Source organism: Emydura macquarii, unplaced genomic scaffold (assembly GCF_026122565.2).
Source record: "Emydura macquarii macquarii isolate MOO-44397 ecotype Brisbane River unplaced genomic scaffold, CSIRO-AGI_Emac_v2 contig_554, whole genome shotgun sequence".
Classification (NCBI taxonomy): Eukaryota; Metazoa; Chordata; order Testudines; family Chelidae; genus Emydura; species Emydura macquarii.
This window is the reverse complement of record NW_027130691.1, coordinates 6,672,309-6,697,689: the sequence shown is the minus strand read 5'-3', so window position 1 is coordinate 6,697,689 and position 25,381 is coordinate 6,672,309. Positions and strand designations below refer to the sequence as shown.

The window sequence follows — 25,381 nt, the reverse complement described above, 5'->3', positions numbered from 1 at the left end:
CCATTCACTAAACAAATAGTCTCCATGTCTTTTCTTCTTTGAAACTCAAAAAATTATTACAGGCAAGTAGTTTTGCCACTCTTGTCTTTAAACTTGTTAATGGGTGTAAGGTACATGAACTTACCGGCAGTGGTTCTACATAAAGGATAAGAAAATGGAGTGACATGGACAAGCAAATAGAACCTAGCAGCCAGATATTCTCCCATGGAGGCATCCTCAGTAAGGACTGGTTTTCTGATAAACTGCAATAGAAACAATGCATACATAAGACATGACAAGAGAACATTCAACAAGGAATAGGGATCGTAGCAGGCCTTTATTTTATGCCTACAAGCTAAGAGTATTTAAGAACAAGACAGTTAGTAGGCGGACGATGCTTTTGGTTAGTAATACTTATTCAGATTCTTAAAGGCTGTTTTTAAAATGATTACTTGCTGTATTAAATAAGATATTACACCATGCCACCAAACTCTTCTAACAACAGTTGTATTAGTCTAATGGTGTATAATAGCAATACCCCCATATCCAGTACTTCAGAGAACTAACAGGGTTATACTGCTTTGAATATCAGACTGCATTTTAAACTAATAAATTAGTGTCCCTTTTAATTAGCCAAAAGTTTATACAGGATTAGATTTAGGCCCATTTTAATATTCTTGTGCTGTTTAATGTATCTAACAAACACTAACACTCTTGTTTAAATCAGTTTTCTGTGCAGGGTCAATCTATATAAGTTTTGTCTATGCCAGAGGAGGCTTTTGTGCTGCAGTATAGAGTTTAGGAAGAAGAATCTCAGCTGCGGAGTATTTTAAATGTAGAGCTAATGCACCATACCTCACGTTTCAAGTTTATTATGCTTTTTAAAATTTGACTGACCAACTTACATTGTTTCTTCAGATACCCTTGACATATTGTGCTATTTAGAGGTTTCCATTTATAATTTAGTATTAATTAGCCGAGGCACACTCCCGAGGGCAGTAAAAACTATTTTCCATATATTTAACAGTCTTATTTTAGGTCTCCTTGATATCACATTACAGCAGAAGTGTGAGGGATAATCTGATTGATGAGGCTTAAAATTAAGTCGTGGCAAACATCGTAGCAGTAGAATACCAAAAAGTTTCAGGAGTGAATTGAAGGATTTAAAATAACAACTCTTTGCGTATAGGGTAAAATCTCAAATGGGATCTAAGAAAAATGATCCTTTGGCCTGCATTATACACACTCAGGAATTCACCATTGCCTCACTGTTATCTATTACTTGAACTTGAACTGTCCATGCATTAAAAAGGGACACACACTATATAAAAGCTTATAATTTCAGGCAAAAAGCTCTAAGTGAATCTCGATTTTCTACTACATACTAACCTGTTGAGAGCATTACACATCTCGATGGTGACCAGAACAGAAAGTGCCATTGTCATTGGGTATGGCGACTCAAAGACCACACAGTCTACATCTGTGAATTCTGGGTTGTCCTCATTGCACTGTAGGAAATGACTCTACAATAGAATAAAGCAAGCACTCATTATTTCAACAATGATGATTACCCATTTACAAAAAAAATCTGAAGTAGGATGGTGCAGCAGTCCCGCACCAGGATTATAAAAGTTTGTGTCTATAGGAGCCAACATCAGGAAGAATTACTTTTGACTACTTCATCGCTGATTCAAACAATTCACATTCATTTGATATGGATAGAAATCTTTTTTTTTTTTTTTAAATGGGAAAAGACCTGTGGTCCTTCAAAAATAGCTTAAAGAAAGGTTTTGGTATTTTACCTTTCTATAGCTATTAACTCTGAATAAACAGCATTATTTAATATAATTAAAGATGGTCCTTCTGCAGCTATTCTTTGAAATCAAAATGTAAAGCATACAGTAAGTAACCAACATATTATTTATGTGACATGTAGTAGGCGTTTATATATTTTGCAGGCTTTCTAAAGCAAATTTAACTGAATAGTACCAGCTGGTAATAGGTAATTCTTGGGCCACCATCAGCAGCAATGAACCACCAAGCAGCAGCACCCACTGTAGCAGCTCCAACATAACCTTAAAAAAAAAAAAGAGAAAAGACAGTTTGTTTTTCTGTATCATGAATAGTGTGTATCACACTGTCTTGTTAATCTCATTTCAACTTCCTCCTCTACCATCAGTGGGGTACACACATACAATGTAACAGTTGCCCGTTTCCTGTAGAAAGAATCTGCTTTTAAATTGCCAAGTCAACATAACTGGAATCTGTCCAACCGTAGAGATCTTTTTGTGTTTATTGTAATTTAGGGTATACAGAGAATTCAATCATGGTCATGGCTCTGGAGAGTGATCAGTAAACACTTAATATATTTAGCAGAAAATAAATCCTGATTTCTCACTTTCTAATTAAAAAAGTATGAGTAATCTAATTCTGTTCTACAGAGACCAACTGCAAATATGAATGTGATGTAGAACTGTTTGGTTAGAATATGCATGATAGTTGTTTTGGCCTAAACAATTGCCATTTTCTGATTAAAATTAAAAGGAGTGCGCCAGTCCAGCTGTACTGTGCTAGCCTTCAAGACCCTAAAATATAACTGAAGACCATATAACTGACTTGCAAATCAAATTCCTACAAGTCATTCTACATGTACAAACAATTAAAAACAAAAGCTAGTGAGTTACTCACATCCAATAGCCAGGTAACGGAAGAAGAGCCATCCACTGATGAGGGGCTCTTTAGGATTACGAGGTGGTTTATCCATGATGTCTAAATCAGGAGGATTGAAGCCCAGAGCAGTGGCAGGGAGACCATCCGTTACAAGATTTACCCATAACAGCTGGACAGGAATTAAAGCTTCAGGGAACCCCAGAGCAGCAGTCAAGAAGATACTACAGAAAGGAACAAATACAAAATTGCTTTGGCCATGTTAAACCAAACATATTATACATAAACGAATTGTAGATGAGTAGTTAAATAACTCTGTTCCTTGGTAACTGGCAAGAAAAATTTATGCTGTGTCTCATATGCAACATCTATTTAATATCAGAAGCTAAATTGTCACAGTGAGACAGCTAGGAATGTACATGCCATATTATAGCCAACAATAACCAAACAACATTTAAAGTTCTGAAGTAGGTGTGTTTTTTTTGGTAGACTGAAGAAAGGAGAAGCTTTATTACTCTCTACGGGAGTAACCCTCACAAAGCACTAGGCTGCTTTCCAAAGTGTTTGGAGGATATTGCTTCTACAGATCTATGCTCGGAGTCTTACGGTAAAAAAAAAAACGGATCTGATGGAGCATTAAAAAGCAGTTTTCACTTAGTGAAGCCACTTCTTGAAGCTATCTATAAAAGGAGGCTTTGAAGGGATGGGAAGAGGAGAGGGGGAAATGGAGGTGAGTGACAGGAGGAAAGGCAAGAATGCTGGCTGGGGGACAGTGGGGAACAATAGGAACGGCTCTGGGAAGGAGCGGCAGGGATCCCGCCAGGTCAGTCACAGGCAGGATCGGGGGCTCCAGGCACAATGGGGCATCCCAGGGGAAGCAAAAAGAGGGGCCCACATGCATCTTACCTGGGACTGTGCTCTGCACCCGCACTGCTGCGGGCAGGCTCCCAGTCCACTCCCAGCTGCCTGGCAGGGATACCTGAACCAGCTGGACATCCACAGGACAGCAGAGCCCGGCTCAGCTCTCCCCTCCCCGCGTGCCAGGGGGCTTTGCAGCTGACCTCTGGTCCCAGTCCTTCCTTGTACCAGCTGGGCACTGAGCCAGGCTCGGGTTCAGAGTTCAGGCTCGAGTTCAGAGCCAGGCTCGGGTCAGCTTGTGGCTGCTGCTTTCCCTCCCAGCTCTCCTCCTTCAGCCAGCCCAGTCCCCCTCATTCGGGTGCCCCCATCCCCATCACCCTCAGAAGGACTGGGAGACAGAGCTGCAGCTCCTCCCCACTGGCTGGGAGTCCTGGGACTCAGGACAGGACTCACAGATGGTAATTTTTAGACTATTTTATTTATTTAAGGATATATGGACAGAAGTAGAATTGCACTTTTTTTTACCCGACTGTCCATAAATTCACGGACGGTTGGCAACCCTGCTTTCAAACTGCTCCCTAAAAGTCTGCAACGGTTACAGAATTACAGTACTTCAACACAGGGGAAAGATTCCATTGAACCAAATATCCTCCAGTCCTTGTACACACGCACTGGGGACTGCAACCTCCTTTATGGCTTTGAGTCAGCATGGTTTAGAGTTTAACTACAGGAGTAGGGATCTGTAGCAACAACTGTAACAAGGAGAACTTTAAAGTATTCAAAACCAGAGGCAAAATAAAAGCTGCATTACATTAAGCCATGGGAAAAAGGAGAGTCTTAGGGCTTAAATACAGAAATGAGACTTCGGAGATCTGAGTTCTATTCCTGGCTCTGCCACCAGCTCACTCTTTGGTCTTGGGAAAAAAATCACTTGTTAGATTTCCCCATCTGTAGAATGGGGATAATATTTGTCTACTTCATAGGAGTCTTGCTGGAATGAATCATTAAGGACCTATGTTAGTGGACTGTCTCAAAACTAGAATTTGGAAAACATTCATTATTTCTTTGCAATACTTAACGTATCTGAATAAGTTTTTCAGAACAACACCCTGAATACATAATTAATTCCCTAAAGTATTATTATGCATTGTAATACTCAATTCTTAAATATAGTAATTAAATAGCATCTGGCAATATTGGAAGTTAAAACTGACCAGCTTCCATTATGAAAGTGCAAAATTAAAATGGAACCACTTCTTAAACTTACCAAACAACTTCTCCAACATTTGAGGAGATGAGATAACGGATGAATTGTTTCATGTTGTTGTAGATTGCACGCCCTTCTTCCACAGCAGCTACGATGGTTGAGAAGTTGTCATCAGCTAACACCATTTCAGAAGCAGTTTTTGCTACTGCAGTACCTGACCCCATAGCAATCCCAATTTCCGCTTTCTTCAGTGCAGGGGCATCATTTACACCATCACCAGTCTAAAATGCAAAATTTAACAGAAAATGTGGGCACTTATATGTGGGGACTGGAAGAGGATTTTACATGAGGGCAAAATCTAAAGTGAGTGAGTAAGGAAGTGCAGAATTGAGATGGGGATTTAAGATGAAGGACAGGAAGCTTAAACTTGACTGAACTGACAGGCACAAAAGATGACCTTAGTAGCAACCGTCTGTTTCCAATGCTGTTGTTTTGATTACGCCTATAATTAACAGGTGTACATTACAATACACATACAATATAATTAGTTGAGCGCTTGACTGCGGAAGTGCAAGAAAACTGGGTTCAAAAGGAACCTCTCCATTCACTCCACTCAAACATCCACACTCCAGGGGACTAATACACAATATTCCTTGCTTGTCTAACAAACTAGTCTCTGAGGTCAGCTATCTCAGTTCTTCTACTTTGTGTAGAAGGTGCTCAAACAGAAAGTTTGCTGATTTTCACCTCTTACTCTGACGAGGCTGAAGAGAAATTTCTGCCTTAGGGAGATGGCAGTACCTTTGATTTACAGCCCCAAATGAGAAGAGATGTGCTTGGAGGAAAGAAGGAAAAAACCCCAATTCTACCAACTGGATAAGTTACAAATTTTGTCAAGGTTTTGCTGTGGAGCAGTAAAGTATTTCTGATGATGAACTATGTCCATATGATACATTATGTTAAAGTAATTTTCTGAAGAAGAACAATGCACTGCTGAACACATTCCTAAGAAATGGAAAGAGCAACTGATGAAAGCTATCAGTAGTTGCATGAAAATAGATTCTCATTTTTCAGGCTAAATTTTTTCTAAGCCAAAACTTGTGATCTTTACTCTTTGTCCTAGGAAAAATACAAGGGAGGGTTCCTCCAAGGTTAAAAAATAGTAACTGATGTTTGCCAGACAGGCATTAATCTGATTGGATACAGTTTGTTCTTAAAAGTTAAATCTTTTACAAGCCACACAAACTTCTAATTACTTACCATAGCTGTGATCTCATCGAAAGACTGGAGGAACTCAACGATCTTAGACTTATGGGAAGGCTCTACACGGGCAAAGCAACGGGCATGTAGGCAAGCATCTCTCTGGACAGCTGGGGAAAGTTCATCAAACTCACGTCCAGTAAAGGCTTTTGAAGAAACATCCTCATCTTCTCCAAAGATACCAATACGACGACAGATGGCTACTGCTGTGCCCTTATTGTCACCGGTAATCATAATAACACGAATACCAGCTTTCCTGCACAGCTTTATAGATGAGGCGACTTCAGTTCTTGGGGGATCCAGCATACCCACACAGCCAATAAAAGTTAAATTGGTCTGAAACAAGATGACTGAGTTTTAGCATAAAATATTAGGAGATTTGTGTACTGTCTTATCAGAGAAATAAAAGCATTTCTCCCATAAGATAACGTAACTCAAACATTAGTTTATAAGAAAATAAACTTTTTATCCCACAGTATCCAACAATTTAAATGGAATTTAGGCCTCTATAAATTTGCATGCCACTCCCCGTCACACACCCACCAACCCGCCCTTCCTATTTGTTCAAAAACTAGTATGGGACAAGGTTCAACAAATATGCCATGCATATCCAAGTCAGATTTTTCCCAGTTACGGGGCTCTTCCAGAGCCATCTCTGTATTTCAACATATTAAGTCTTCATGGTATCTTGCCTCAAATGTTCACTTCTTGTACTATGATCTGAATCCAGATCAAGAGGCACTGACAAAGAAGAGGAACTGAAATGGAACTGGGAATGTTTTGTCTTTGTAATCCTGACTTTGTACTAGTGCAACATGTTAGGATTCAGAACCAGAGGATGCTGCATAACACTCAGAAGAGTCAATGAGTTAATCATATGGAGCAATTTAAAGTGTGATCCTACCTGAGAAGGGATTATAAAAATGGAATTCTGGGTTTCTAAATGTATCATGTGTCTTTGCCTCCAGCTCCAATGTGCTCAGTTCACAAGTTAAAAGGTGATCTAATTGTCAGCCTTACAGCTTCCACCTTCACTCAAAAGTCTTTCCTTCTCATGCATCATTGCTAGCACAAGAGATTCTCCAAGTCAAATGATCTGCAACTTCCACGGTTTTAAAAAATGAAGTTCTAATTATACATGTAATTATACTGAAAAATAATGGAATTGTTCAGATAATTTGAGGGCAGAATCTTTATTAATGAAAATATAAGAGCAGGAAAGAACCTAGCTTGACCCTCAGAATCCAAGATGAGTTTTTAGGACAGGCTTGTAATACTTAGGAAATACTTGCAAATAAGAGCTGAAAGTAATTGAAGCACAATACACATAGAACCCCCAGTGCTATTTTTATAGAGTACTTTTTCCAAAATAGAACCAAAATTTAAATCGGTTCTCAGATACTAGGCTGATGACAACAATAGGTGCTCAGAGAAATATATGCATCATGTACCACAGAATTATCATTATTTGCTAAAGGCCAGCCTGAATGGCACCTTGCTAAACTTTAAGTGGCTATGTATAGGTCAGTCACCAGAAGCACCAAGAACAAACAGAAAGGATGTTAACTTTTATAGTCCAAGCTCTGATGAGGGAGTGGTGCAGGGGGAAAAACATGAAAGAACCCAAAGGATGCTCCTGATTTTGGTCCCCTTTATGGCATGTACAACTTCTTCTTGTTAAACCACACTACATCTATTAATTCTGAAAAAACTTCTAAAGTGTTATATTCATGTTTGAAAAGAATCCAACTCGTTAAAAGCATTGCCCTCTACTGTTTTGTCTTCTGAAAAAAATTAAATCTATCTTAATAAAAGTCACCACATTACAGAAAAACTGCTGAAACAAAGGAGGGACAAGCCATTTACTAAGCTAACCTCATAATTAATAAAGTTTGCAGAGTCCTCAAGGTTCATTTCTTCTCTTCTTGGTGGATTGTCATGTGTTGCTAGAGCCAAGCAACGCAATGTGTCTCGACCAGTACCCCACTCTCGAATGACCGTCATGATCTTCTGCTTAATTCCTGGAGTTAATGGTACTTTAGTGCTTCCAACACGAACATGTGTACACCTGTCAAGTACACCTTCAGGAGCACCCTACAGGAGGAAAACAGGAATGAGCAAAGTTACTCTCCATCACAGAACCATTTAACACAAGATAAGAAAGCAGTCCATCTCCAACACTAGTAACTCTAAGCACACATTTATTCTCGTGGTTCAGCTGCAATTAGCCTTTGCACAGCTGCAAGAGTCATGTTGCTTTGTAGCCATTTCAAAACTACACTTCTTATATGATGAACTTGCCTTAACAAACATCTTGCTCATGGATGTCCGGCTCGGTTTGTTTGGAGTACAGTAAACTGACATGGACTTTCTGTCCCTTGAGAATTCCAGAGTAAACTCTTTCTTCATGAGTTGTTTTATGACCTATGAAGGAGACATTAATAGTTACATTGCATTCAGATTGCAACAAACATCATAACGGACAACAAATACTGTTCACAGTATTCTAAGTGGAAGTACTGACCGAGTTGCAAGCATTTGCACGTTCAATTCTGGATAGCCCTTTCAATTCTGTGTCAAATACGTTCATCTTCTCAACCAGGCAGGTGAGTGCAGTCTCCGTAGCTTCTCCAACCTTTTCATACACTCCCTTAGCCTTCAATTTCATTAAAAAAAAAAAAAAAGAAAAGAAAAAAAGTCACTATTACCGCCATAAAGACCTTGGCCTTTGGCAGGTCACCCTGGTGAAATTTCAAGTGATACAATGAATGGAAACAATACTTAGCAGATCTTGTCGTTCATAATGAAAAACATGCAAAGAAATGGGTTTCCCCAAAATGTCCGATTTCACCACTCTTTCCCCTCCCCCCAATCTTAAAAGGAAAACAGCTTCTACTATTTTCCTAATTTATATTTACAATCTATCATTTCAAGATAGAGATTTAAGACAAGCAGGAAAACTTAGCAGCAGTGCTCTGTGTTGTTAAGGAGGCAACCAGTCTGAGTTCCAAATTAGACTCAAGTTGCTCAATAATGTCCTCTCCAGCCAAATAAGGAGTGGCATTAACTGGTTCTTAAGGGACTACGTCGTCTGCCTTAACAAGAATAGTATCATAATATTGTGCTTTATAGGTGTGTGTCAGGAAATAGAAGAAAAAGTCACTAACACCCTGGGAGCTTGCTCAAAAATGGAAGGCACCTCCCAACTCTGGGGAAAGATACAAAGTAAAATTAAATACAAACAAACATTTAATGTCATTCTGGTTTCCTCTTGTATTGTAAAAAGATTGACTTACTTCATTGTAATCCAAAGAAGAATCATTACAAAGTGCACAGATGGTTGCTAGTTCTACAAGGCCATCATATTGATGACATTTAACAAGTTTGTCTTCTTTATGCCTGTCCAAAAAAAAAAGAGAGAGAGAGAGAGAGAGAGAGAAGAGAAAAAAGTTACTGAGCCAGATACCAACTCCATGCTCTTACATTTCATCCATTTCCTCCTTAGTTAATCCCTTTATATACTGAATGGTATAAACAATGTGAATTCAATACTTAGTTTCTAGATTCTAAAGCAAGGTTCTTTCCAAGCTAAGACAGGGCATTACAGAATTTGTGCCAAAGAAATATTCCATCCTGAAAAATGCAAGGCAGAATTAAGAATGAGAGCACTGTACTTTTGAAAAAAGGAGTAGGGATACAAGTTTATGGATTTTCCTTTATGCTCCCCTTTTCAACAAGGACTCATGTTTTAGAATCCATTGCATTACTTTTAGTGACATTTTGATATGTGGACCTTTGTGGGAACTAGGGCAATAGATTTTTTTGTAGTTGTTGTTTCTTCTCTATGTCACTCAGTTTGTAAGATATCTACATTTACGGTGCCAAATAAGATAGACCAACTCCTGCTCTTAAGAGTTTACAGCTTAAGACAGACAAGACTAAAAACCAAGAACAACTATGGGGCAAAAGTTCAGATAAAAGAAGGTGAGAGTACTGATGAAAACAAGCATGGGAAGGATTCCTGGAAATACTGTTTTAAGGAGGAATTTGAAGATGAAGAGAGGGCACTTCATAGATATGCAGAAGAGGGAGGAGAAAGTAAAGAAGGTGAGAGTTTGAAAAGGAGATAAGTATGTATGGGAAAAGAGGATGATTATTATTATTAACAGGTTTCACTACAGCTTTCAGAGCATGTAAACACTTCATATATGTTAATGGATTTACCTTTACAAGTATATCCGCATTTTACAGATAAGAAAATAGAGGAACTGAGTAAGTGAACTGTAGGAGTTCACACAGGAAGTCTATAGCAGAGCTGGGAACAGAACACAGACTGGACTGGGACTCAGTCCAGTTAGTTCTTTAATCACAAGACTATCCTCTTTCTAATTTCCACTAGAGAGAAAATTATTTCTTCTTCTCCAGGAGTGATCCAGTCATGATTATGACAGTGCATCCTTTCAAACAGCTTCATAGTAGTATATTGCATTAATAAGATAACATTTGGCAAATGTTAACTTCATATATTAGAACTACATTCCATCTTCACTTTTCATACTCAGAAATCATGTTAGAATGGTATTACTTATATAGATCTATTTTATAGGACATCAGTATACCTCTAGATTAGCATGAAATAACCATTGAAGCATTGATTGCAACTGCTATTGGTACTTTTTTTAAGCCAATGAATACAGACTACCCCCTAAAAAGTTGCTGTCCACCAGCAGGGGTCCATTTTTCTCCTGTGTACTTAAGTTGGAAAACAGATCACTGCTACATATAAAACTTATACAGAAAACATACAGCAAATCTAGCTACATAGAAAGCTTTTTTCCAGCACTGCAAACTAAACAAGTATTGGAACCAGTTGCTGTATACCATATAAATAACCAAAAGTGCATATTTAAAAACAGCCTTTTAAAAAAAGGTAAAAAATAAAATCTAAATGAAAAATGTCATCCCTTGTTAAATATTTTGTATACTACGTTACAGCTATGAGCAAAGATCTAAAAATATCTATAATTTAGTATAGATCTAACAAGAGGAAGAAATTACTCACCTTGTGCAGTAACAATGGTTCAAGATGTGTCCCCCTGTGGGTGCTCCACTGTAGGTGTGTCAGCACCTCTGTGCTGCTGATCGGAGAACTTTGGTAGCAGTCCATCCCATCCACGCATGCACTGCTCATCGCCTGCCACAAGGCTAGCCAGCATGCACAGACATTCTCTTCTCAGTTCCTTCTCTATCAGAGTCAGCCAGTAGCACTCCATAGAGTGGAGGAGGGCAGGTCATGGAGCACACATGGGGGGACACATCTCGAAGAACCATTGTTACTGCACAAGCTGAGAAACTTCTTCTTTCTTCTTTGAGTAGTGTCCCTGTGGGTGCTCCACTGCAGGTGAATCCTGAGCAGTATCTACCACTGGAGGCTGGGACTTCAGAGTCGAATCTGATAGATGGCATATACTGTGGCACTGAATTTGTTGTCTCTGCAGCTGAATCTCCCAGAATGCCATAGTGTTCTGCAAAGGTACATGCAGATGCCTAGGTAGCTGCTCTGCAGATTTCTGATATAGAGAGATCCTTGGAGAAAGCTATGGACGAGGAGATCAACCTCATAGAATGCGTGAGTATTGAAAATGGGAGAGCTACCTTATGCAATTGGTAACAGAGCTTTATACAGCCAGAGACCCACTTAGAGAGTCTCTGAGCTGAGATCACTATTCCTTTTGACCTATCTGCAATGGAGAGAAAAAGTCAGATTTCCTGAATGCCCTGGTCCTGTCCTGTCCAAATAGAAGACGAAGGCTCTTCTCATGTTGAGTGTATGGAGGATGGCTTCCCTGTTATCCTCATAAGGTTTGGGATAAAAGACTGGAAGCTGAATAAACCGATTCATGTGAAATGCAGAAGTCACCTTGGGAATGAACTTTCAATGTGGTCTAAGTGTGACCTTGTTGGGCAAGAACACAGTAAAAGGGGGATGTGCTATCAAAGCTGCTATCTCCTCTATCCTTCTGGGAGAGGTGATGGTAATGAGGAATGCTGTCCTTATGGAAAGGTGAGTTAGTGAACAAGTGGCTATGGGTTCAAATGGCAGCCTAGTTCCTTTAATACTAATCCTTTTAATACTAGGTTGAGATCCCAACGGGGAGCCTGAATTGTGGGAAAAGGTTTGCTATGCCCTTAAGAAACCTCTTCGTAGTTGGGTGGGAGAAGATTGAATATCCTACCTGTTGGTGGAAGGTTGCAATTGCTGCCAGATGAACCTTCAGCAAACTAATAGCGTTCTGATTTCTTTAAAGTCAACAGGTAGTCTAGGACAACTGGTAGGGTGGCTGCAATAGGGGTGACATCCTTGGGCTGGCACCAGATCTGGAACCTCTTCCATTTCTGAATGTAGGTACAAGTAGCTCCCTTTCTACCATGTAGGAGCAACTCCTGTACTTCTTCAGATAAAGATGTCTATGTGCTGGAACTATGAAGGAGCCTTGCGGATTCTGCAACTCAAAGCATATTAGGATGGAGAGTGCATCTCTCGTTCTGTGACAGGAGGTAAGGGGTGATCAAGAGAGTCAATGGCGGACATAATGCCAGTTGTGACAGGTAAGGTTTCCACGTCTGTCTGGGTCAAGTGGGAACAATCAGTATGATGTTTGCTTTCTCTCTTCTAAATGGGGAAAAGGTGTAAGAAAGGCCCTTGTCCCAAGGAAGGAGGAGAGCATTTCCCATGAAGTGTCATCCGATCCCTGCTGTGGAGCACTACTATGGACATTTCTTGTTCTGGTAAGTAGTGAATAGATCTATTATCGGTGTCCCCCATTGTCGGAATATGTCATGTAGTATCACTGACCATCTCCCATTCGTGGCTGTGTGGGAGTTTGTAACTGAGACTGTCGGCAGTCGTGTTGTATATTCCCAGTAGGTAGGCCGCTGATATTAGGATGTGGTGGGAGATGCACCAATTCCATAGCTTTAGTGCCTCTATGCCTCTATGCACAGGGAATGAGTCTTGGCACCTCCCTGGAGGTTTATAGAATACATGCAGACCATGTTGGTCATGACCCTTGCATGCATGTCTTTGAACAGTGGAAGGAAGTGAGGACATATGTTTCTGACCGCTCAGAGCTCAAGCAAGTTGATGTGGAGGCATGTCTTTGTTGGGGACCATTTGCTTTATGTTGTGCAACCATTGAGATGCGCACGCCATCCTTTAGGGATGCATTGGTGGTCAGGAGTGGAGATGGGGAAGACTAAGCAAATGGGATTCCCCTACAGATGTTTGCCAGGTCCTTCCACCAGTTCAAGGATTGCTTGACCTTGGTAGGCATCGATAAATTTCTGTGTTATCTCTGTTCAGTACCAAACTGAACCATGCCTGGAGGCATCTCATGTGAAATCTGACATAATTATCTGAAATAACCAATGCGCCCGTGGGTCAAGGGGCCTGGCAGTTGGAGGCAGCGTCTGTCCGAAATTTGTGGGATGGATTGTACTGTCTCTATCAGTGAGGAGAGACTGAGAAATCTGTGATGTGGTAGGAGCGCCTTTGGCTGAGTAAAGTCAAGCTCCTATGAATTCTAGCCCCTGTACCGGTGTGAAGGTCAATTTTTGTTCATTGGTCTGTAGGCCCAGATTCAGAGACCGGTCCCATATGGCCTGAGTGACTCATTTGGCCTCTCTGTAAAGGACCGTGATCTGAGAAAGCAATTGTCAAGGTAAGGATGAATCACCATGCGTTAAGAGCATAAGTGGGCTGCCACTACCGAAAGGACCTTGGAGAATACTCTGGGAGCCGATGAGAAACTGAAAGGGACTACTCTGTACTGGTAATGGTCCTGGCCCAGCATAAATCTGAGGTAACGCCTGTGACTCGGTATGATGGAAATGTGGAAGTATGCATCTTGAAGGTCAAGAGTTGAGAGCCAATCTCCTTCCTCTAATGCTGGAATGATCATTGATAGGGTGACCATTTTGAATTTCTGCACTTTGATGTATCTGTTGAGCACTCTGAGGTCCAGTCTGAGTCTCCAACCTCCCTTTTCTTTGGTATCAGGAAGTAGCAAGAATAGAAGCCTTTGCCTCTGAGATATATGGGTACAGGTTCTAGGTTCTATAGCTCCCATGCTGAGAAAATGGTTTACCTCTTCACATAGTACACTCTTGTGAGAAGGGTCCCTGAAGAGGGATGGGGAAGGATGTTTGGGAGGTGAGAAGGAGGAGAAAATGGATGGCATATCCATTCTGGATAATCTCCAGTTGCCATTTGTCAGCGGTTATCTATTCCCAGGTGCTGTGGAACAGGGTAAAATGGTCTCAAAGGATGGGCCAGGTCTTCCAGTGTGAAGTTGCAATGAGAGTGTGTCCTAGTGGCGCTTCAACCATCCATGATGCTTCGAGATGGAGGCCTGAGATGTAGTCGGTTGGAGTGCTGATTGCTTTTGCCATGGGAACTTCAGTTTCTTCCTCTGTGGCTCATAACCTCTTTGTGATGAGTACCGAAACGTGTATTCGGATGACTGGGTTAAACAGTGGCTGACAGCTGTATTTTCTCTTGTAGACCAGCATTTGATCCCTGGGGATGGAAGAGTCGCTCACGAATCTGACAATGTGTAAAGAGACACATTGGTCTTTTTGGCAAATAACTTTGTCCCCTCCAAAGGAAGGTCCTCCGCTGTGGTTTGGCCCTCTTTAGGGAAGCTAGACAAATGCAGCCATGAAGCCAGTCTCATAACAATAGCCATGGAAATCAAGTGTACTGCTGTGTTAGCTGCATCTAATGCAGACTGAAGAGAAGTTTTAGCCACCAACTGGCCCTTGATGATTATGGCCTTGAATTGGCCTTTATGGGAGTCCAGCAGCCGTTCAATAAAGGAAGAGTTTCGTATAATTCTGATAATCGTATTTTGCCAGCAAGGCCTGGTATTTTGCTATGTGGAACTGGAGGGTGGCTAATTAATTTGCTTTTCTGCCAGCCAGGTCCAGACATTTCCCATCTTGGTCATACAGGGTGGATTTAAGCTGGTGCTGGCAGCCCCTAGAATTAACTGCATCCACAATGATAGAATTGGGAGGTGGGTTGGAAAACAGAAATTCCGTGTCCTTTACCAGCAGGTAATACTTTTTGTCTGCCTGCTTGCATGTTGGCAGGATGGACGCAAGGATCTGCCATGATGTTAGTGGGGTCCAGGAGTGCCTCATTAACCAGGAGCGCCACTCTGGCAGAGATGGAATATTGTAAAATGTGCACCAATTTGTGGTGAGGCTCAGTTACTTCCTGCAACTGTATTTGCAGGGCTTCTGCCACCCTCTGAGTTAGGTCCTGAAATGATTTAAAATCATCAGCCATGGATGGCGAAGGGAGCATCACCGCCTCATCTGGTGAGGATGACGAGAAAGGAGCTTGAGAAGTGTCTTCCTCTTCTCCCTCTGCCTCTGCCCCGGCCTCCCTCCCGGATGGTTCAGGGCATTCTGAAGCCTTCAAAGCCGCAGCTGAAGGAGGATGCCTCCCTGCCTGTTGTTAGGGGCCTGGGAGGCTGCCTCTGAGCCTGCCAAGGGTCCCAGTATGGCCATTGAAGGTGGGGGCTGGTGGATGGTACTACGTTTGGCCAAACTATGGAAACTGAGGGTTGGGTGGACAATATTCCTGGTGCCCATAGTAAAATTAGGTCCCATATGGTGGGTAAGAAGAGCGATGGGAACCCAAGTCCTTTTTCTAAACACTGATGATGAGAAAGGCAGTATGCGGAAGGAAGATGTCAGTGAGTCCAATGCTCTGGGAAAACTTGGTGCCAGGGCCCTGGTACTGAGAGGGACAAGTCCAGTATATCAAACACAGAGATCCACCACGTACTAGAAATCTGGCAGGACGGATAGCATCGGTATTGGTGGTGAATGATGATACCGAGAGGTTTGCACCAATGAGTCAGAGATGCGGCACCTGGCTGTACAGTCTGTTACTGCCACATGCACTGGGGTCGGTGCCAACAACTGTGCTGACGTAGCCTTCCCCGAGGAGGATCTATGACTTTCATGCCCCCACAGTACTAGTACTTCTTTGCCAATGCCCATCGAGTCTTTGGGCAGAACAACCTGCTCTGTCGACTCAGTACTGCACATGCCCTGGGTATCAGCATTAAGGAGGTTTTGGCACTGTCGGCACCAGTGGAGTCGGAGATTGTTTCCAGCTCGATCAGGGCTCACTGTGGGAACTCACAGATCTTTTCTTAGCGATCTTAAGTAAGTGGCTCTTCTACTTCAAAGGCAGGTAATCCCAAAGAGAAGGTTTCAGTGAGAGCTCACTCCAGGATCCTAGGGGTTGAATGGCCGACTCCATAAGCAGGAGTTTGAGCCTTAACTCTGTCTTTCCTGGACCTTGGTTTTAGTTGATGGTACCAACCACAGCTTTGTGGATTGTGCTTTTCTCCCAGGCAGCAAACACACTGCAAGTCACTGGGATAGATTCCTTGCAACTGAGGCACTTTTTGCAGCCTGAAGAGCCAGGCATGCTCTTGTTCAAGAGGTCCCCCCCACCCACTAGGATTGGTGAGAGGCAAACCCTTTCTTCTTTCCTTTTCTGGAACAGCTGACAAAAAGCAAAATGAAGCAACAAAGGAAAAGGCTTCAAAGGGAAGCTAAAATTTACAAAACTAAAAGGAATTAATGATCCGTGAACAGACAGCTCTGAGCTCTAGCTCTAGCCAGAGGCAGCTGAAAAGGAACTGAGGAGGGAATGCCTGCACATACTGGACTGGCTTCAGGGTAGCAGAGGAGTAGCGCCTGTGCGGGTGGACAGACTGCTACCAAAAGGTCTCCAATCAGCAGCGCGGGGCACAGACACACCTAGAGTGGAGCACTCAGACACTACTCTTAAGAATTTTTGTTATTAATGATTTCAAATTCTCTCAGCCCTCCAAGTTTTCATCTCACATTTTACCTGTCATAAGTTATGCTCTTTTCTATGGTCTTCAGTTGGATTGGACTTCTATTTTCGGAGGATAACTGTTTGGCCTGAATAACCTCTTGAACCTTGTCATTTAGCAGTACTGTTTTTTCTTGCCTTACTCTTCCTGTGTTTCTGAGACTCAGACATGGTGTGCACAAGTAGCCTCCATACAGAGTCTACGGCACTTTAAATTCCTCACTTTTGACTTTAAGCTCTTAGATTAGTAAAAAAGATTTGAGAGAGAAATGTATAGAGTCAAAGTGACAGTAGGATCCCTCCCTCAAGGATGATGAAGGTGTGCAAAGGCCATATACACTACCGCAGAGCAAAGTGTACAGAATAAGGTTTCCTCAGAAGTGGTGCAGGGACAAAGAGAGAGACAGGAAGAGTATTAAAGTTCAATATTTAGGCTGCACAGTCCATTCCATTAGAATCTCTGGTTCTAACTGATTTTTTAAAAAAGTTTGTTCCAATAGAAAACTTACATGTTGCTTTGAATTCATACTCTCAATGCATTTATTTTTATGACGTTTTTCAGCTTTAAGAAAGTGCTATCGTGTTTCCTGTGTTAGAGAAACTTCATGAAGTACCATGACTTGTTTTTTATTTGTTTGAGCAACAGATGTTTTACTTAAGTTTGCTGGCCCTTGTTATAAATTAGGTCACTTATGTTTACATGTACATTAATTTTCATAAGTGCCACCTTCCATCCATGTAAAATGCAAAGGAATTTATTTCTTAATCCTTTTAAAAAAGGCTAATTCTTAACTTAGATAGCAATGATTTCGTTGTTTTGATGTATTGAGGAATTACATGCTTTAAAAATATTTTAAATCCAAGGTGAAGTCAGTTATTGATCCAAATGATTATAAACCACACACCTTCAACAAGCAAGCAAACAAAAAGCCACAATGCACTGAATGAAGAAATTCACTCCAAATAAAGATGAAAATTATCAATTTGTCTTAAGTATCTGAGAATTCAATATTTGATTTTTTTATGGCAATGTGACATTCTAGAATTATGAAATGCATAAGTTACAGCATCCTACCTGATCTTTCTCAAGTACTCTATGTAAACAAAATATGGAATGGCTACAATATTTTATTTTTAAGGCCTGACACCTGTTATCAATTTAATGTTAACATTCTTAATCACAGGTCCTTTTCTCAATTCTTCTCATAGGGGGCAATTCTATTTCAGAGATTACAAGAATTTAAGGTATAGTCACCTCTTTAGACCTAAAACTTCCATAAAGGAATGGGAATGTAGGTCCCATGCAGCATCACTGAAAGGTAGTTCTTAAACTACTAAAAACCCTAAATCTAGAAAGCTTTCAATAAGGTAAATCCCACAACCCTAATTCATCCTCTTTGGAAGATTAGTTGTCAAATGAAAGATGTTAAAAATGTATATTTTAAAGGATGCTTTGTTAGGTTTAGATCTTGCAGGATTTAACTCTTTCAGGAAGTTATATTCGAGGCTAAACAGATTGTGTCTCTAACCTCAAATTTATATACACATTTGGCTGAGAAACTTTGGTACATTAACAAATGTTATCAGACACTTTAATATATTGAATTGTCTATCAGTGTGTACAAGTACAACCAATGGATAAATTGGCAGACATTTAACAAGAATGAAGTACTTACACTTCTCCCATGGGAGCATATGTTGACCCAGTTACAGTAAATTCATTCAGGGAACAGCTATCTCCTTCTACTCTCTCTAGGATAAATATCTGTAAGAAAAGTTATTTAAAATATTAAATTAGTATCAGACACTAAAGTTTAATTGACTTAAATCAGTTTGAATGTCACATTTTATATACACAAGACAAATAATTTAAGGTAGGCGCAATGAGTTCATAGAAAAGCTAAGAGACAGATGGAAAGGATAGATATCTATTCTAAAATTCATCCTTGACTACATATATTTTTATTTTCTCTAGAATTTTAACGGCATGTGTGTGTATGTGCGCGCGCACGCAACACTACTCTTATATAAGTCAGGATTGTTAATCAACTGTAATAACGGGGGAGGAGGGGGGGAGCGGCAAATGGATCGAAAAGGCTAAAAGTGACTTGCCAAACTTGAGGTACCTGAACTAGTCATGTGGCCAGGTGATAATTCTAGCAGACAATCTTTCTGCAGCTATGTTTCTAAGCTTCAGATACATAAACCCAGAAATCAAATTTCTCATGAATCTGTTAAAGGCACAGTCGTCCCAAGACAAGAAAAACAACCAGTTTTAAGACTGGAGTGGATTTATCTGTACAAACCATATCAGATAAGACCAAATTACAAATACTTCAGAGCAGTAAGGTCTGCTTCTAGATATCGGAGACCAAGAGAATTTAGGTAATGTCTGGCTCAAGGGAAGTGACCCTTTCATATCAGCCTATGAGTAAGAGCATTCCTATCTTCAGTTTTTCACTAAAAAAATATGTTTCCAGTCTATTACTGTGTTGGAGGGGATTCAACTAGCTTAAGTAATCATGCAATGTAGACTGGAGTGTAATTTCTAAAGTACAGAATAAGCTAGTATTTGAGGGATGCAGACACCTCCTAACTCAATCATCTGCATCTCTAATCCTCTTTGTTATTGTTTCCACTGCAGAGGAGCCACAGGCAAAACCAAATCAGACAAAGGGTAAAAAATGTAGCGCCTGAAGATCTGATATTCCAAAATGGCAAATCCCCTTTGTTAAACCACCCAGCTGACAGAGTAGGCATGGAGGAGAAACAAGAATAATTCCTTTATAGATTTAATGTAATAGTATAGCATTGTGGAAAGATGTGACTGTAGTCGGTTATATAATGTATTACATAATTGGCAGCATTATATGAACTAGTCACAACTTTCCCACAAAGTTATACATATGACAGAGAAACAGGGCATCAACTGCTTTACTGTTTTCACTCTAAAAAGTTAGTCATGTTCCAGTAATGCCTCGCTTCCACTTCATCTACTCTACACTGTATTTTCGTTAAGCCTCTAACTCCCTCTGTAGAAAAAAAACAGAAGTTTTAATAACAAGATAGTCAACAACCGCTCTTTAGTGATCACTGGAAATTATACAAAATACTTAAAATTCAGGAAACAGACAGGTGAGTGAATTTAAAGACACTCCAGAGAATAAATACTTCCATTGCATTCTGGTCAAACATGCACATTGAGGGCAAACAAATTTGAAACCACATCAGACTGAAAAGACAGTAACTCTTGTCCTAAATCTTGCATCATACAGACCTTTAAAATTCCTATGAACATGTATGGCTACAATTCAGCAGCAGCACACTATGCAGAAGATAAAAATCTCACATGGAATTACCATGGCAAAGGCTTCTTGAGAAGCTAAGCACAGTGCCTCCTCAAGGGAAGCCAGATGTAGCTGTACTGTTTGTTTGCCATACTTTACAATTTTGCAACTGAAACTGATCTACATTATCTAATGTTTTTGACTCTTCTGAAAACATGAATGAATCATGCTGCATAGGATGCAAAACACTTAACCTTCTAAATATAAAACACTAATATTGCATTCCAAAAAAAATCCACCTTTATAAATGAATCTGAAAGTATTTGGATATTCTTAAATTAACAAGGAAGCTCTCTATTTTTTGGCATCTGAATGATTAAAAGATCCTTAGGAAGGCTAGGGCAGTTATGCAATACCACTGCAAGTAACCTCCTCCAGAATACTAATGAGCAGCTGCTTTGTCTCTTTTAGGTATAAACACAACAATACTTAACTCTGTGTAGGACTAGTGAACAAGACATCAGTAAACACTGGCTTAAAAGGAAAGAAGAAAAACCTGCCATTAATCATGAGAGAATAAATAAATAGAACAATGTTCAAGAGTTTCTAGGGGCTTTGGGGAGAGGCATTCCCCAAATCCTTAAAAGCACATTTACACATTTAAAAATCTGGTCTGGTATGCTAATTGAGGACATGTAACGCAGCCAGTACAGTGGCACTGACATCTGATAATCACTTAACTACCCTTCAAGAACAGAAGTCTCTTCATTTGAATTAGAAACATATCAACTTGGAAAATACTGTTTCCAGTAAATTCCTGTTCAGAATTCCAAGTGGAAGGACTGCACGAAGGAGGATTGGAAGCTGAACATGCAGCACAATAGTACACAGTTATGGTATACTACATTAATCAACATCAGAAACTAGTTTTTGACGAACAAAATCAGTCAGTTGCTTTAACCTGCTATGTCCAGCATCAAAAGTGACATTGGCAATGGAGTCAGTGCATGATTATATTAATATCTGAAGGCATCTCAGATCTAACTCTGGTCTACCAAATGAATCTTACAATACAGTGTGCTGGAAATACTGCAGTGATTAGAAATACTCAAGTATAAAGCCAGAGAAGATAGAGGGAGGTACAGCCTTTCATAGAATCTGATGCTATATGGTGGTGAAAAACTCCTGCGCCCACCTGAGCCCTATCTATTATATTTTAGCTTCCACCTTTAGTCTTTCTGGTGGAGTTGCAATGGTGGTGAATTATAGATCCCATTTTTGCTAGTGCAGACAATTTCAGTGATGAAGAACCGATGAGTTACAGAACTGAGGTGAAAATTAGAAAGGGGATGAAGGGTACAGTTTAGTAGGACATAAAAGTTTCTGTACTTTGGTCATAGTCCCATTGACATTGCCCCTTTCCTCTTTTCACTTTTGTCTACCAATTATGACTATCTGCTAGAATGGATGTTTGAGAGTCAGTACAGGGTTGGGAGCAATATTGCCCATTATGAAGTAAATCAAAAGGAACAATGGCATCCATCAAACACTGTGTAATAATATTAAACACTTCATAATCTGTTTTTTGCTCTGTAAAGATCTCCAAATGCACACCTTCATAACGCAAGATGTCCATTCATTTTCCTTCTGATATATAACCTGTTCTATACTTCTGGACCTGTGGACAGGTTATTCTAAGGAAAATGGCCCTGTTATTAAAACTGTGTGGCATAAGGCAGTTAAGAGAAATATAATTAAAATGAAAAATGTTCCTATCAAGTATTGGTACAGCTATTTTTGGTCATAACTACAGAAAGAAAAGATTAAAACCTTAAACATTACATGGTGGAAAGCTGAACTGAAAATGGAATAGTACTGTGGCAAATAAGCAAGATTTTGATGGCATAAGAGCAAAGCTGATCACATTGTTTCATATAGAAATAGAATTTAGGCAATGTTTAATAAGAAAACTTAGGGAAAAAAGGAAATGCAGAATAAATTAATCAATTCACCGTACCCTGCAGACTGACATCTGGTTGGTTGTGAGAGTACCAGTCTTATCAGAACAAATAACAGACGTGCAACCCAGCGTTTCAACGGATGGCAGACTTCTAACAATAGCATTCTTCTTGGCCATTCTGCGTGTTCCTAGGGCTAAGCATGTGGTAATAACTGCAGGCAGACCCTCAGGGATAGCAGCAACAGCGAGAGCAACAGCAATTTTAAAGTAGTAGATAGCACCTCGAATCCAAGAGCCACCATGAACTGGATCATTGAAGTGACCTATGTTGATTATCCAGACAGCAATGCAAATGAGTGAGATGACTTTGGACAGCTGTTCTCCAAACTCATCCAGTTTCTGTTGAAGTGGTGTTCTCTCTTGTTCAGTAGCAACCATCTCATCACGAATTTTGCCAATTTCAGTGTTCACTCCTGTTGCTACAACCACTCCCATAGCTTTACCAGCAGCAATGTTAGTACCCTAAAATGGAACCGAAAGAGGAAGGAGAAAAAGCTTCATAAATTGCTCTGTAACACTGAAGTAGGCCTGTTACAAACCAGATTCACAGATAACATTTTCTGCTAAGACATTAAGTTCTATTTGAAAGTTTGGTCTCTGATTTTGGCTAATTTAAGAGGCAATGCTCATGTGGTTCACATATTTCACTGTTATCAGTTCTTGATAAGTTATTTTGGATTCTATTTTTACAGCCATTCTCTGTGAGCTCAGTAAGGGGGTATAATATTAGTCCTTAAAAAGGGGCATAAGTATCCTTACCAATTTTAAATATTTATGTTCCTTATTACCATATGAAAGAACCATACAAACAAAAGGGGAAGCTAACTATATAGGAAAAAAGAGATGTTAACACAACATGAAGCAAAATGCATACACTGAAAATTTTTCCTCTTTTACTTATGCAAATCTTAGCCATTTCATGTAACAATTTTTTCAGAAACTAATGATTTTTAAGAGAGTTACTGATTTTCACTTAAGCTTGAAACTAAAGTAAACTCAAAGTAGTGTGTAGTCAAGGAGCTTTGTTAATAATAATTGTGTGGTTTTAGCTAAGTAACATCAAAGCCAAAAGCTTCTATGGGGGAGAAGAGTGTGTGTGAGATGTGTATATATAATGCCATCAGTTTGAAATACACCTGCTTTTCTAATTTTTAAATAATTCACTCAATTCCAGACAACTTGCTGGTAAAATTAAGCTAGATACCCCCAGTGCTTTCACTGCCACCTGCTCTGAGTACAAGATAGCTAGCCACCTATAAAAAGCCTACTACAAACATGATTAGTATGATGGTGATATCAATTAATGTAAGATTTAGTTCATGAGCAGAAACCATCAAATGTGGTACAGTACTGGAAATACATAGGGTGAAAATGCTATGGAGGCCTTAATATTAGCAGTGTCACCTTTGCCAAGTTAATATCAGTAAATCAAATGTGCTCTTAGCCTCAAAGTAGCCTCTTTACTGTTTTATAAGTTAGGAAAGAGGATTAAAACAGCAGGTTGGAAGTGAGTGAAAAAATTCTTTGCACAGAAAGTTTGACATGTTATAGAACATGTCAAACATTGATAAGTCCTAAAACCTTAAATAGGCAAGACATGTTGCCATTCTTAACCATGTTAGCATTTTAAAACTATTTGACATTTGTGAATCAGAATCTACTGCTATGTCCAGACTAGCCATTTGCACCTACAATATCTATTTTCTTCTATTTCGTAAGAACCATCTTAAGTAAATCCAGATTGCTTGGAGTTTAAGTTTCAGCTACATTTCTTTTGACATTCCCCAATAAATCTGGATATGCAGACTTTCCTTAAAGGAACAGGCCAATGCAGATGTATATTGACTCATAAAATGCAGCATGACAAAATTCTTCTAAGGCTTATGTTCAGATTTGGTTATTGAGTAAGCAGGCACAAATCCACTCAAGCCAAATGGGCTTACAGCCATGGTAGCTTTCACCCTTAAACTGCAAGGAAAGAATTTCATATTTTGCTAACTATGAGCCCAATTTTGCCACCTTTTACACACACTGAATATTCCTGTGCTCAATGGGTGCCCTCATGAATATACTCTGACATTAAGAATGGCAGAAACAGACCTTGAAAAGCAAAGTCTACCAATAACGTATAACCATTCATTTACTATTTCAATACTTAAGCTTTCAAATTTTTGTTTTAGTCTATACGAACAATGAAATGGTGCACAGGAGACTAAAATTAAGCTTCTAGTTCTCACTGAATATTCAGACAACATATAAATTAGGGTAACAATTCAAATCATTCCTCTTTATGAAATATTGCTAATTCTTAAGCAGTAAAATGACATGAGTTTCAGAATTAGTTTCCAAGTGCACTCACACTGATGAAAGTCCTTAAAAAAAAAAAAGTTTCTTCTAGGATGTATGCAAGTTTCCACACCAAAGCAGAAGTTCAATTTTTCTAGCTTATTTGGCCTGAGAAACTCTCCTTAAGGATTCGTTTTAATAAAGCAGACAGGATTTCATTTGGGATTCTAATCAATCTGATGAGCTTGCTGCAGCTATCAGTTTATGTTTAGACTTTTTAAGTCTTAGAATTCAAGAGTTATCCAGGTTATATAAAACTATAAATATATTTATTTTAGTGTATACACATGCTACCTTACCAAACAAACTGATAGCTGCAGTTTGCTCTTTTGGTAAATTCTTTATATTTCTGTAAGTCATTAACTCTCATAACTTTAAAAAAATTACTTACAGAGAAAAGCATGTTCTTCTTGTCTTGATTCACAGCACGAGGATCAGGCACAGGATCAGTATGCTTAATAACAGACACAGATTCACCTAAATAAACGTTAGAGTGTTAATGGAGTTTGTACATGTAATTTTAACTTTACTTTTAAACCAATCTTAATACAAAATACAGTATGAATTTACTCATTTCAAAATTGTATACATCTTGTGTCCTGGTACTTACATATACTTTCTTTATAGCATTTCAATAAAAGTTTTAAATAGCTTCCACTGCCACATTTCCCATTTTTTTAAGAAGTACACTGAGTCTTGTTTAATAAAGTCTTAGATTTCAAAAGGGAAGTATTTCAGTTCACAGAAAAGCTGAAAACTTCCAAGATAATAGCTGTTTGATATATACTAGAACTTGAAGCATATACTATTGCTTTTATAATCAGACATGCGAA

At 39.6% G+C, this 25,381-nt stretch overlaps 1 protein-coding gene across 4 annotated transcripts in view; it reads right to left on the bottom strand.

Annotated features, from left to right (window-relative positions):
• ATP2A2 (ATPase sarcoplasmic/endoplasmic reticulum Ca2+ transporting 2) overlaps positions 1-25,381 on the bottom strand; it is a 79,477-nt gene that overhangs the window by 7,770 nt on the left and 46,326 nt on the right. For all 4 annotated transcript variants that reach the window (XR_010918225.1, XM_067539619.1, XM_067539620.1 and 1 more), the window contains exons 7-19: positions 24,940-25,025; positions 22,200-22,664; positions 18,572-18,660; positions 9,268-9,370; positions 8,496-8,627; positions 8,273-8,395; positions 7,847-8,065; positions 5,972-6,307; positions 4,772-4,992; positions 2,668-2,870; positions 1,969-2,054; positions 1,369-1,502; positions 125-242 (exon numbers count right to left, since the gene is read on the bottom strand). Coding sequence is in view for 3 of the 4 variants with exons in the window: in XM_067539619.1 (XP_067395720.1) it covers positions 125-242; positions 1,369-1,502; positions 1,969-2,054; positions 2,668-2,870; positions 4,772-4,992; positions 5,972-6,307; positions 7,847-8,065; positions 8,273-8,395; positions 8,496-8,627; positions 9,268-9,370; positions 18,572-18,660; positions 22,200-22,664; positions 24,940-25,025 (2,315 nt within the window). In the remaining variant the exon portion in view is untranslated. The remainder of the gene's footprint in view (positions 1-124; positions 243-1,368; positions 1,503-1,968; positions 2,055-2,667; positions 2,871-4,771; positions 4,993-5,971; positions 6,308-7,846; positions 8,066-8,272; positions 8,396-8,495; positions 8,628-9,267; positions 9,371-18,571; positions 18,661-22,199; positions 22,665-24,939; positions 25,026-25,381) is intronic.